This window comes from Trachypithecus francoisi, unplaced genomic scaffold (assembly GCF_009764315.1).
Source record: "Trachypithecus francoisi isolate TF-2019V2 unplaced genomic scaffold, Tfra_2.0 Lachesis_group12, whole genome shotgun sequence".
Classification (NCBI taxonomy): Eukaryota; Metazoa; Chordata; class Mammalia; order Primates; family Cercopithecidae; genus Trachypithecus; species Trachypithecus francoisi.
In genome coordinates, this window is record NW_022681457.1 from 11,644,697 (window position 1) to 11,658,119 (window position 13,423).

General features: G+C 46.3%; 1 protein-coding gene across 1 annotated transcript; it reads left to right on the forward strand.

Moving 5' to 3' along the window:
- The first annotated feature begins 1,326 nt into the window (after window positions 1-1,326).
- On the forward strand, window positions 1,327-4,834 carry LOC117091780 (putative zinc finger and SCAN domain-containing protein 5D). The gene is made up of 4 exons (XM_033224555.1): window positions 1,327-1,782; window positions 2,563-2,766; window positions 3,655-3,805; window positions 4,068-4,834. Exons 1-4 carry the CDS (start codon window positions 1,399-1,401, stop codon window positions 4,832-4,834), a joined length of 1,506 nt encoding a protein of 501 aa, XP_033080446.1. The 5' UTR covers window positions 1,327-1,398.
- The last annotated feature ends 8,589 nt before the right edge of the window (window positions 4,835-13,423 follow it).

The following is a 13,423-nucleotide window of genomic DNA, read 5'->3' on the forward strand; positions in this document are numbered from 1 at the left end:
GTTGAACTTGGATAATTGATGCCTGGAGAGTATCACACAGTGACTCCTGCCTAATGAAATTACATTTAGAACCAAATTTCAAAAAATCGTTCTTTCTTTCTCTCTCTTTTTTTTTTTTTTTTTTTGAGATGGAGTCTCACTCTTGTTGCCCAGGCTGGAGTACAATGGCGTGATGTCAGCTCATTACAACTTCCACCTCCCAGATCCAAGTGGTTCTCCTGCCTCAGCCTCCCAAGTAGCTGGGATTACAGGCGCGTGCCACCACACCCGCATTTTTTAGTAGAGATGGGGTTTCACCATGTTGGTTAGGCTGGTCTCGAACTCCTGACCTCAAGTGATCCCGTCTCAGCCTCCCAAAGTGCTGGGACTACAGGCATGAGCCACCACGCCCGGCCTCAAAAAATCTTTCTATTGTATTACTTCACCTCCTGAAAATTTTATAGAGCACTAGACTTTAAATCCATTTTCTGAGATGAGATTAGGAATAGAGAAACCCTTAGAGACAGAAGGTAGATTGGTGATTGCCAGGGGCTGCGGTGGGTGGGCAGGCAGTGATCACTGATGGGGATGGGGTTCCTTTTGGCCTGATGAGATAATTCTGGAACTAGACAGTGGTGATGGTTGCACAGCATGGTGCATGTCTTAGTGCCATGAAATTGTGCACTTGAAGAGGGTAAAAATGATGAAATTTATGAATGTGCATTTTACCAAAATAACAGTATCTATGTAGGACTTGAATTCTGTTATGATTACTTAATGTTCTCCCTTCCCTGGAGCAAACAAATGTCCTGGGGTTAACAAGAAAAGGTGTTGGGGGAAAACTGTAGGTTGTAACTATTTTTCTCTATCTTTGTGCATAATTATGATGAAGGGCTTTACCTTGAATCTTGTCTGGACAGGCAAACGTGAAGAACTTAAGTTATTGTTGCATCAGATTTTAGCAGCTTTACATAACTATCCTATTTAATTTACAGTTGGGAACCATGTTGTTCCAACTGAAAAAAAAAAAAAACAAAAAACAAAAAAACAAAAAACTGATTCCACTTCTGCACAATGATTTCCTGGAGATCAGGATCCAGGGTAGCATTAAGATTTTAAATCAGAACATATAGTCAGGTGTAGACACTGGAAGAATAACAGGGTGGGTTGATTTCCACTGTGCTGAATTCGATGCTGCTGAAGAAGTGGCGTCCACGATTTGGATGAGGGTTTTGGAAGGGATGGGTGGATAGACTAGAAGCTTAAACTGATTGGACTCATGATTTTTTCTTGCAGACTTCTGAACAGTGAATCTATTACTGAGGGAAACCAAAGAAGGTCTGTGTATATAGGTCTCAGTTAGACACCAGCTACTGGAAGAGCTTTCTCAGAGACTGACTGGAATATTCTCCACTAGATATGGCTGCAAATTGCACATCCTCATGGCGTCAGAGAGAACCTTGCAACAGACCTGGGTTGGAGCTGCCACGGTCTATGGCATCCTCAGAAACTGAACTTGGAAATCACAACGTGGACCCTGAGATTTCTCACGTGAACTTCAGGATGTTCACCTGCCCGAAGGAGTCGGACCCCATCCAGGCTCTGAGGAAACTCACTGAGCTGTGCCATCTGTGGCTGAGGCCCGACCTCCACACCAAAGAGCAGATCCTGGACATGCTGGTGATGGAGCAGTTCATGATCTCCATGCCCCAGGAGCTCCAGGTCTTAGTCAAGGTCAACAGCGTGCAGAGCTGCAAAGACCTGGAGGACCTGCTACGAAATCACAGAAGACCCAAGAAATGGGTGAGTGGGACCCTCCTGATTGGCTCAGGGAAGGGGAGCTGGGATGGGGGCTGCAGGGTGCACCTGGACTGGAGAGGACCCAAGGGGCTGCTCTAGGTCAGGGCTTCCAAGTAGAGGAGAGTGTGCCCGTCAGGGACACATGGCAGTGTCTGGGGACAGTTTTTGGTTGTCACAAGGAGGAGGACAGGAATGCTGCTAAGCATTCTCCAAAGCTCAGGACAACCCCCCATGACAAATAATCATCCAGATTCAAATATCAGCTGTGCTGAGATGGCCAATTCCTGGTCTAGGAGATGGACAGGCAGAGGGGATACAGGGACCCACACACTGTGTGAGGCCAACATGAAAGAAAGACGTTGGAACGTAGGGAAGGAGGCATTAGGGTGAACTGAAGGGGGCCCAGAAGTCCCATCCTGAGGCAGGAAAGTGGTTGGTATCAGAGATGCAGGGATCTGCCTCCAGGTCCCCACATGAGCCCCTAAGTTCCAACACAAGGTGAGCTGCCATCAGCCAATTGAGTGGGATTCACCCAGGATATTTCCCCTTGCCTTCTCTTTGGTTTAGTGACCCTTTCATCCGAAGGACTCATATTTATGTACTTATCTAGAGAAGAAAAAAAATTCAGACAGATTGCTGTGTCCATAGAGCTGATTCTGCATCAGGAAGGCAGATTTGAACATTAATTACAGTCAAGTGTGAGCATTACGGCAGGACCCAGGGAATATGAGAGCTACTTTCAGGTTCTCATAGTGAGTCTGATTGTCTTTTTTCTCTTTACAGACTGTAGTCACCTTCCACGGAAAGGAATATCTTATGCTGGACGCAGATGTTGAGATGATTGAAGCCCCTGCCAGTGTCAGGGATGATCCGAGAGACGTGTCCAGCCAGCGGGCCTCCTCTGTGAACCAGATGCGTCCGGGGGAAGGCCAGGCCCGCCGAGAGCTGCAGACCCTGCCCAGGGTGCCTGCACTGTTCAGGAGGCAGGTGAGTGTGTGAGGCCTTGGTGTCTGGGCAGAGGTGGGAGAAGGAATAGGAGGAAATCGTGTGTCCACTGGACTGATTGACAGATTTGGCACAGGACAAGAATAGAGACATTCCCCATGTATGTGTTACATCCTTAGACATTCCTGAGCCATCACAGAGAGGGAAGCCTCATCTACTTTTCCCTCCACCATGAGAGCTTTTAGCATTTAGGGTGGGGGGTAAGAAATGGTCTCAGTGAAGTGAGGGAGGCAGTTGGCGCAGATTAATGAACTGAAGATCCCTTCCCCATAGCCAGTTACCTCAAAGACATTCCATGTAATAACTCAGCAAGGAAACCATTTGCTACAGATTGTCAATTTCTTAATTTGAGGAATGTTTCTCAGCTGGGGTGATTATGCCTTTCCAGACACATGGCCATGTCTGGAGACGTTCTTGTTTGGCATTCTCAGGGCTGGTGGGGTGTTAGTAGCATCTAGAGGGTGGAGGTGGGGTCTCTGCTCTGCACAGGAGCGCCCCCTCCAGGAGGGTGATGCAGCCCCAATGTCAGTGGTGCCACAGGTGAGGGGCCTCCACCTACAGTCATGCTCCTTCCAGCCTCAGGGGCAGGGAGACGTTGGCATGGCGGGAAGAAATATGCTCAGAGAACCAAAGGGTGAAAACCACCAGGCACAGGAGCTGATTTAGAATATGGAGGGTGCAGATTAGGGACCGACTCAGACGTGAGGCGGTGATGTTTACTGGGGGTGAGGGGTGGTCACAGGAAGTCTGCACATATTTCCACACCTGTGTCATTAGAAGAGTGGGTGCATCCAGTCAGGAGGGGACAGACATGTCCGTGCTTCCCCCAGTTCAGACACGGAGTCATTGCTCTTGGTTTTCCGTTGTCAGGAGGAGGACTTCCTACTGCCAGAGACTATTGTCATGAAAGGAGGTCCAAAGACTCTGAGACCCAAGCCGACCTTGGAGAAGGGTCTGAACGTAGACAGGGAGGAGAACCCAGGACTTACATCCCCAGAGCCTCAGCTTCCAAACGGTCCCAGTGAGTATGAAGACTTGGACCCAGAAATATTAGCTCCTCTCTTCCTGGGTATGGGTCTGGGGGCCCAGCATTATCATGTCTGGGGAGTTGGCACTCAGCTGCCAAAGCCTCTCCACCCCCCACTCTCCAGAGACCTATGGTCCAATGTCCTAGGCTGAGCTTGAGGGGAAGTTGTCAGCCAAGGTCAGTGTTTGGCTGCAACGAGTTTGGTGTATTGAAAATGCGCTTTATTAACTGTTGTGTGTGGAATCCCTTCTTCCAGCAGGTGTGGTGGGAGCTAAGGAGGGGCAGGAACCCCAAAAAAGAGCCTCTGTGGAAAATGTGGATGCCGACACACCTTCTGCCTGCGTTGTGGAGAGAGAAGCTTCGACTCACAGTGGGAACAGAGGAAACGCTCCGAATCTCAGAGGTCCCAAAAGAAGCAAACCAGACGCCACCTCCATTTCCCAAGAAGGGCCTCAAGGAGGAGCCACACCTGTGGGCAACAGAGAATCCCTGGGACAAGCTGGGATCAATCCAGTTCATTCCCCAGGCCCTGCGGGCGCAGGCAGTCAGCCTGTTGGCCAAGAAGCCAAGGAACTGCTGCTCTTTGCATGTGGTGTGTGCAGTAAGAGGTTTATGTGTCATTCCAAGCTAGCCCTCCACAAGAGATCACACACAGGAGAGAGACCCTTTCAATGTAATGTCTGTGAAAGGTGCTTTATGCAGCTCTCAGACCTCCGCGTTCACCAGCGAATCCACACTGGTGAGAAGCCCTACACATGTGACGTCTGCCACAAACGGTTCAACAGGAGGTTCTCCTTGAAATGTCACAAGAGGAGCCACACAGGAGAGAAGCCCTACAAATGTAAAGACTGCAAGAAAGTTTTCACCTACAGGAAGAACCTGAATGAGCACAAGCTCATCCACTCCGGAGAGAAACCCTATCAATGTTCCAAGTGTTCGAGAGCCTTTCGTCGGCCTGAAACGTTAAAATACCACCAGAAAACACATCCGGAAACCACTGCACCCAGAGAATGTGAAGGATGATTTTTCATTGATGTTATTAGATAACATAGGTGCACGGCCGCCTGGCACACAGAGGGAGTGCCCTAGGTAGGAATCGCCAGGATGTCCGAGGAAATCTTCATTCTGCCCACCGAGTTTTGTTTTGTTTCATTATGCCTATTGGGTTTGTGTTGCTGTTCTTTCAATACACATCTAATCAGTTTAATTAGTTCTCAGTATTTTATAACAAAAAACGGAGCCTTTTGATTGACATGCTATTACCCACTGTTTTGCTGTAAAGTAAAATTGCCAAAGTCGGGTGTCCAGATTAAATACACAATGCCTGGGGAAATTTGTGTTTCCAAATAAACAATTTTTTTTTTTTTAGTATCAGCTTGTTCTAAATTATTCACTATTTATCTGAAACTCAGCTTCTGTTGGGTATCCTGTATTGGTTTCTTGTTTTTTTCTTTTTCTTTTTTTTTTTTTGAGATGGGGTCTCATTCTTTCATCCAGACTGGAGTGCAGTGGCGTAATCACAGCTCGCTGCAGACTTGACGTCCCAGGCTCAAGCAATTCTGTCGTCTTGGCCATTGGAGTAGCTGGGACTAGAACACACAACACCATGTCAGCTAATTTTTGTATTTTTTGAAGAGGGGGTTTTGCCATGTTGCCCAGCCCGGTCTTGAACTCCTGAGTTCAAATGATCTGCCTGCCTCGGCCTCCCAAAGAGTTATCATTACAGGTGTGAGCCACTGCATCCTGTATTGTTTGTATTAGGCTTTATGAGTATTATTTTATTCAAATTTTTTGAAATAAGTTTTTGTAGTTGGTGGGATCTGGTTTTGTTGCCAAGGCTGGTCTTGAAGTCCTGGTCTCAAGCGATCCTTCCATATTGGCCTCCAGAAGTGCTGGGATTGTATGTGTGAGCCAGCACGCCTGGCTCTAGACTTTCTTTTTCAGAGCTGTTTTAGGTTCACAGGGAAACTCAGTGGACAGCACAGAGTTCCCCTAGACTCCCTCCCCACACAGCACAGCCACTCCCCGCCCAGCATCCCCAGCAGAGCGGTGCACCTGTTCCATCAGTGAGCCTGCCCGGACACATCACCAGCACCCAGAGTCCACGGTGTCCATTAGGGCTCGCTCTGGGTGTTGTATATCCTGTGGGTTTGGACAAAGGCCTCATGAGGATCTACCACTGGAGTATCGTGGCGGGTATTTTCATTGCACCCCTGCCGAATCCTCTCTGCTCTGCCTGTGTATCTCCCTGCCCCAGATGGTGCATTTTGTGGCCTAAATTTGGCAACTTCTAAATTCCCGATTTGACTCTTGAACTACTGAGGCATTCGGAGTCTCTGGTTTTAGTGACTTAGTTGGTCTTAATGATAGTACCATTTCCTGAAGGCTTTGTTAATCTACAAAAGTGTGGGCCCTGATCTCAGAGCTTCCAATTTAGCAGATCAAGGGTGTGGCCTTAGAGTGTGCATTAAAAAAAGACTCCGTTTTTTTTTTTTTTTTTTGAGGCGGTGTCTCGCTCTGTCGCCCGGACTGGAGTGCAGTGGCCGGATCTCAGCTCACTGCAAGCTCCGCCTCCCAGGTTCACGCCATTCTCCTGCCTCAGCCTCCCGAGCAGCTGGGACTACAGGCGCCCGCCACCTCGCCCAGCTAGTTTTTTGTATTTTTAGTAGAGACAGGGTTTCACCGTGTTAGCCAGGATGGTCTCGATCTCCTGACCTCGTGATCCGCCCGTCTCGGCCTCCCAAAGTGCTGGGATTACAGGCTTGAGCCACCGCGCCCGGCCAAGACTCCGTTTTATTTTATTTTAGACCACGTCTCCCTCTGTCACCCAGGCTAGATGGAGTGCAGTGGTGCAATCTCGGCTCACCACAACCTCCACCTCCCGGGTTGAAGCAATTTACTTGCCTAAGCCTCCTAAGTAGCTGGAATTACAGGTGTGCCACCACCATGCCTGGTTAATTTTTGTATTTTTAGTAGAGACAGGGTTTCGCCATGCTGGCCAGGCTGGTCTCGAACTCCTGATCTTGGGTGATCTTCTTGGCTCAGTCTGCTAATGTGCTGGGATTACAGGCATGAGCCACCACACCTGACCTTAGATTTCATTTTAGAATACCTTTCAAAAGTCCATAGAGTTCGCCAGTGTTCCACACCATTTCCCCGACTGTTAACATGGTTCATTAGTACGGCACATTTGCCACAAGCGATGAGCTGACTCTATATATTGCTGTGAACTAAGGTGCATATTTTATTGAGACCTCCTTCGTGTTCACACAATGCCCTCCTCTTCCTTCTTTTCCATCCAAGGCGCCACCTTGCCTTGAGTTGTCACGTCTCCCTAGGCTCCTCTTGGTGACATTTCTCAGATTTTACTTGTTTTAAATAACCTGTGAATCTGCATTTTCAGTGATGCTGGTGCTGCTGGTCTCGGGAGGGCATTTTATGAATGGCTGGTTGAGCTCACAGGCAGAGACCAGCGATCCTCAGAGCTCCCGAAAGGTCACTTACTGAACAGGCTGGATTCATTTATTAAAGTTCACTGTTGTGAGACCTTGGTTCTTGTCTTCTTAATTTAAAGGAACGTAAACAATAGACACACAGCAAAAGAGATGTAGCATAGACTAGCTGATTGCAAAGGAATAAGAATATTTTGAAAGTTAAGTGCAGAATAGACAGCACACCCTGAGAGAGAGGATTTAAGGCTGGCTGCTCCTAAGGATAAGATAGCAAAGACCTGCTGGAGAGAGACTCCCTTTCTCCAACCCTAGACAGTTTTGAAACATACTGATGCCTGATTCCCACCCTCAAGAGATACCAGGTTGAGTTGATGCTTGGAAATCAGGTTGAAAAAGTTTTTCCAGGTGGTTCTAATGAGCAACAAAGGTTGAAAATCAGTGGTGTACAGTAAAAAAGAAATTTCTAGCATCCTGCTTCATTTACTGTAACCTCGTGGCCCTCAAATTTTTAATGTGCATATAATTCACCCTCAGATATTGTTAAAATGCAGGGTCTGATTCAGTGACAGGCTCCAGGTGAGGCACAGGCTGCTCATCAACGGACTCTCATTTGAGTGATGGGAAGGGAGGTTCCTCTGGGTTCCAGCTTTGCATCCACTGAGCGAAATCTTACCATCTCTTACTGCTCAAGTCAGCATCTTGAGGCCAGTGTCTGATAAGCGCATCTGAAATATTCAATCCTTCTGGTTTCTTACCCAGAATGCTATACTAAGTGTTTTATTTCTCCCACATCCACTCCTACCCAATGGCCTTCCACCCATTGTCACATGGCAGCCATATTGAGTATGAAAGTGAGCAAATCTAATCCTGCTGTTACACTATTTACATTTTATTTTCTATGGATTCTATTCTTTTTAGTGAAAAGACCACGTGCTTTATGTAGCCTAAGCTACTCAACTAAATGATCACTGATCCCAGCACTTTGGGAGGCCGAGGCAGGTGGATCACAGGGCAGGAGATCAAGACCATCCCGGCTAACACAGTGAAATCCTATCTCTACTAAAAATACAAAAAATCAGCCAGGCATGGTGGGATGCGCCTGTAGTCCTAGCTACTCGGGAGGCTGGGGCAGGAGAATCGCCTGAACCCAGGAGGCAGAGATTGCAGTGAGCCAAGACCATGCCTCTGCACTCCAGCCTGGGCGACAGAGAGAGACTCCGTGTCAAAAACAAACAAACAAACAAAAACAAAACAAAAACAACAGACAACAACAAACCACTGATGACCCTTGTGACTGTCAGACTGTCAGTCTCTGTTACCCTCTGTACTCCAGCAAAACCCTTCTGTGTTCAGTGACTGATTGGGGGCGCCTTTCTCCATGTTTAATTTTGTTGAATGGGGGATGTGTAAGGCCCACTGTTTGTGCTTTTCTGTGTAGTTGAAGATGTACTAGTTTTGGACTTTTGGGCTTTATCCACTTTCTAACGCATTCTTTCTCTGGGGAAAAATGATTGGGGAGTTTCGAAAGAGAATCTGCACTGAGAAACTGTATCAGTCAGGGTCCAATCAAGAGAAAAAACTCACAGCAATTTGCACAAGCAGCATTTAATATAAAGCAGGGGCTGGCACACAATGGCCTGCTACCTAGTTTTTCAACAGCCCACAAGCTAGAAAGTAGCTTTTTTTTTTTCATCATAAAATTTGAATATACCATTCCAGCAGAGTACAAGAAAAAGATGCCAGATCATGTGAACCATCATATGAACCACCAAATATAGCTTCACACTAACAGGATTTCTGAAGAGGGCAGAGTGGGCTTTCCCAAGCTGGTCTGAACGTGGCTTGAGAGGGCAGAGAAAGCAGGTTGGTTTGGGGTTGGGGTTTTATGGTGCTTAGGGTATGGGCCACAGCCAGGGGTACTGCACAGGGTTTGAACTCCCCACTGGCACTAGAAGAGGGAGTACCCAGGTTTTCTTATCAACTTGTCCAGCTGTGGGGTGATAAGAAACAAACATCAAACACGGTCAAACTTTTAATAATCCCAAGGAAAGAGCAAGTCAACAGTGGAGGTATGAACCTCAGTGGAGGAGTCTGGGTGAGTCCTCTGGTTGGGCAAGGGTGGGACCATGATCACCAGGGAAATAGGAGGCAGCCCTCTGGGGTCCAGGAGCCAAGGCTGGTGGCTGGAGTATGGAGAGGCCTGTGGTGAGGCAGTCATAGGCAGGAGCTAGGGCCGTGAACAGGCCAGGGGGCTCCATTCCTGTAGGGCTGACAAGGCCATAACAGGAGCAAGAAGATGGTGGTGCAGTGGCGCCTCTTCCTCCTGGGATATCCCTCCCGCCCCCTCTAGTGGCAGAGCTTAGCACTGCGCTCGCTGCAAAGGAGCCAGGACAGCTCTGTCATTGCAGGGCCAGCACTGAACCTGTGGACTTAGAAGCTGGGAGCCAATTGACTGGTAACTGACACAGAAGCCCTGTTCCTTTCCCTGGCAGAGGTGTGAGCCTATAGGTTCAGTTACTGCGGAGGCTGAGGTGGGAGGATCACTTGAGCCTGGGAATTTGAGGCTGCAGTGAACTGTGATTGTGCCACTGCACTCCAGCTTAGGTGACAGAGCAAGATCCTGTCAAAAAAAAAAAAAAAAAGCCTCTGGATGGTCAGGAGAGGACAGAGGAAGGGAGAGCAACAGAAGGTGGGCGGGATGGGGGGTTGGGGGGAGAGAAAAAAAGATGGAAAGAGAAATTTGTGGACCCCAAGAATACAGCTCACCTAGAAAGGTTGGAACACCTGAAATGGAAATAGTGGCTTGGTACTTTCTTGTCCACAGGATCATAGAACCTGTCAAAGAATCCCATGCACCAAATAAAGCATGCACATAACAGGAAAATTCCAGAAAGCTGAACACCTGGGTGGCAGTCTGTGCACCCCCCTGAAGGAACGTGAACAAGTGGCTCCCATCGGTGTGTTGGCAAGACACACGCTGGTTGGAGGTGAGGGTTGTGATATTAACAAGGACTGAGTGAACAGTTTTGAATGCTGGGATGTCAACAGAATGAGGACGCGTGGGGAGAAGTTATCCTGTGTTATAGACACTAAATACATTTTTTTCTCTTACAATAAGAAGTTGAAGATCTGCGTGGATGAGAACTGGAGAAAGTAGGGATGCAGTGTCGCTTTTGTCAATTCAGGTTTTGCATGGGGCAAGGTGGCTGTGTCTAAGCCGGTGCCACTAGCATCATACGCATCCAGCTTATGTTAAAAATGTAAGGTTAGAATGATTTTTTTTTTTTTTTTTTTTTTTTGAGACGGAGTCTTGCTCTGCCACCCAGGCTGGAGTGCAGTGGCCGGATCTCAGCTCACTGCAAGCTCCGCCTCCCGGGTTTACGCCATTCTCCTGCCTCAGCCTCCCGAGTAGCTGGGACTACAGGCGCCCGCCTCGTCGCCCGGCTAGTTTTTTGTATTTTTAAGTAGAGACAGGGTTTCACCGTATTAGCCAGGATGGTCTCGATCTCCTGACCTCGTGATCCGCCCGTCTTGGCCTCCCAAAGTGCTGGGATTACAGGCTTGAGCCACCGCGCCCGGCCGGTTAGAATGATTTTGCAGTTAATTTGTATAGTTATGACAGATGTCCAGCGGATGGCAGAAAAGATCTTGTTCTAACAGATACAGCTAGGTGGTTCTGCTTCTGTCTGACATTAAACATAACCAAAGCGTCAAACAACAAAAAAAGGTTATTCTAACTGATATACCAGTGAATAAGCATCTTTTTTTTTTTTTTTTTTAAAATAAGGCTTCCTCTCCTGTTAGTGTGAAGCTAAATTTGGTGGTTCCTATGATGGTTCACATGATCTGGCATCTTTTTCTTGTACTCTGCTGGAATGGTATATTCAAATTTTATAATGAAATATTTTATTGTTATACAAATCATTGTTGTTAGTCCCAAAGTATTACATAAAGATAAACTGTGGTCGCTATATATAATTATATTCTAATTAGTGTATAGCCTATTTTATTTATGACACAATTTTAGGAGACCAATGTTTTCATCAACTTACCTATTAGTTGTAACAAAGTCTAGGATAAACTGCTAACATTATATTATTTTTTCTGGTGTCAAACGAGGTCTTTGTAGCACGTGTCACAATGTCCTTCCTTTGGAAAGGGGAATAACATTCCATTGTACAGACGGACCATATTTTGTTTATCTATTCCTTCTTCAATGAACGCCTGGGTAGCTCCTACGTTTGAGCTATTGTGAATAACATTGCAATGAACACAGGAGTGTGAGTTCCTGCTTCTAATTTTTTTAGGTACCTACGCAGAAGTGGCATTCCTAGATTATATCGTAATTCTATGTTTAATTTTTTGGGAGGCTGCCATGCTGTTTTCCTTGTGTATTAACAGCGCACAAGGGTTCCAGTTTCCCCACATCCTTGCCAAAATTTATTTTCTGTTTTTTGATAGCGATAGTGTGTTTTTGATTTACATTTCCCTAATTATTAGTGATGTGGAGTGCCTTTTCCTGTGACTGTTGGCCATGTGTAGACCTTCTTCGGAGAAATGTCTAAGTTCTTTGCCCATTTTAAAACCATGTTGTTAGTGTTTTGTCATTGAGTTAGGCATTCTTTTTTTTTTTTTTTTTGAGACTGAGTCTCACTCTGTCGCCGGGGCTGGAGTGCAGTGGCCCGATCTCAGCTCACTGCAAGCTCCGCCTCCCGGGTTCACGCCATTCTCCTGCCTCAGCCTCCCCAGTAGCTGGGACTACAGGCGTCCGCCACCTCGCCCGGCTAGTTTTTTGTATTTTTTAGTGGAGACGGGGTTTCACCATGTTAGCCAGGATGGTCTCGATCACCTGATCTCGTGATCCGCCCGTCTCGGCCTCCCAAAGTGCTAGGATTACAGGCTTGGGCCACCGCGCCCAGCCAAGTTAGGCATTCTTAATATACTCTGGCTATGAACCCCTTTTCAGATATGTGAAGCGCAAATACGGTATCCTATTCCATTGGTTGCTTTCACTCTGTTGATTGTGACCTTTGATGCAACTGTGAGTTTTAGAACATATATTTCCTTATTACAATGTTATGTAGGTATAATTGCGGTACAATAAATGGCACATGTTATCAGTTTGTGATTTATCGTGTGCTGATATCTATGTGGACCTGTGAAACCAGCTGTCACAGTGAACATAACAAGTCCCATCCATCCCAAACGTTTCCACGTGGGTCCGTGCAACCCACCCCTTCCTCACGTCCCGGCGGGCACTGATCTGCTTTCAGCTGCTATAGGTTAGTTTGCATTGTTCAGAATGTTAAATAAATCTCATTGTGCACTCTGTGCGTCCTCTCTTAGTGTGGTTTCTTTCACTGGGAATTCCAATTTGGAGATTCACCCCTAGTATCGTCTGCTTCAAGAATTCATTTGTTTTCTTGTTGAGGATTATTCAGTTGGATAAATCTGACACACCGTTTATCTCTTTATCTGTTAATGGACACGAGCTGTAAAATGTGACTTTTTATTATGTGCAATATCTTCCTGTATATGTGGGTGTGTTTTCAGAATTTTTTTTCCTGTTTTATTGATCTACTTATGTCTCCTTGCTCAAGTAAAACATTGTTTCAATCACTGCAGTTTTAAAGCATTTTTCTCCTCACTGTTTTTCTTTTTATTTCAGTTTTTTTTTTTTTTTTGGTGTGTGTGCACTTTCTTTTCTGAACTTTAGAAGCTACTTAACAAATTCTATTCAAATACCCCATTAAAAGTTCCAGTGGAATATATCTTTTCTCTTTCTTTTATTTTTACCAAATACCCAGATTTTGAGATGAACTATATTTTGTAACACTTTTTCTTTACAACCATATCTCCAGGAATGTATTTTTTACTTTTTCTTCACGATTGTATTGCACAGTACTTAGCATATGTTACATGCCCCTTAAGTATTTGCTGAGTGAGTGAATACATGCGTGGTGTATTCATAGAATGGAAGAGTATACGGCCATGGAGAAAGAATACAGTAGATCTTCATTTGCTGCTCTGGAAAAATGCCCACAACTAATTGATAATGAAGTAACAGAAAAACCAGGTTACCTAACCATAAGCATGACGTGGTCCCATTTGCAAATCAGGTACACGTGATGCAGGTGTGTGAGTGCACCACGCGTGAGTG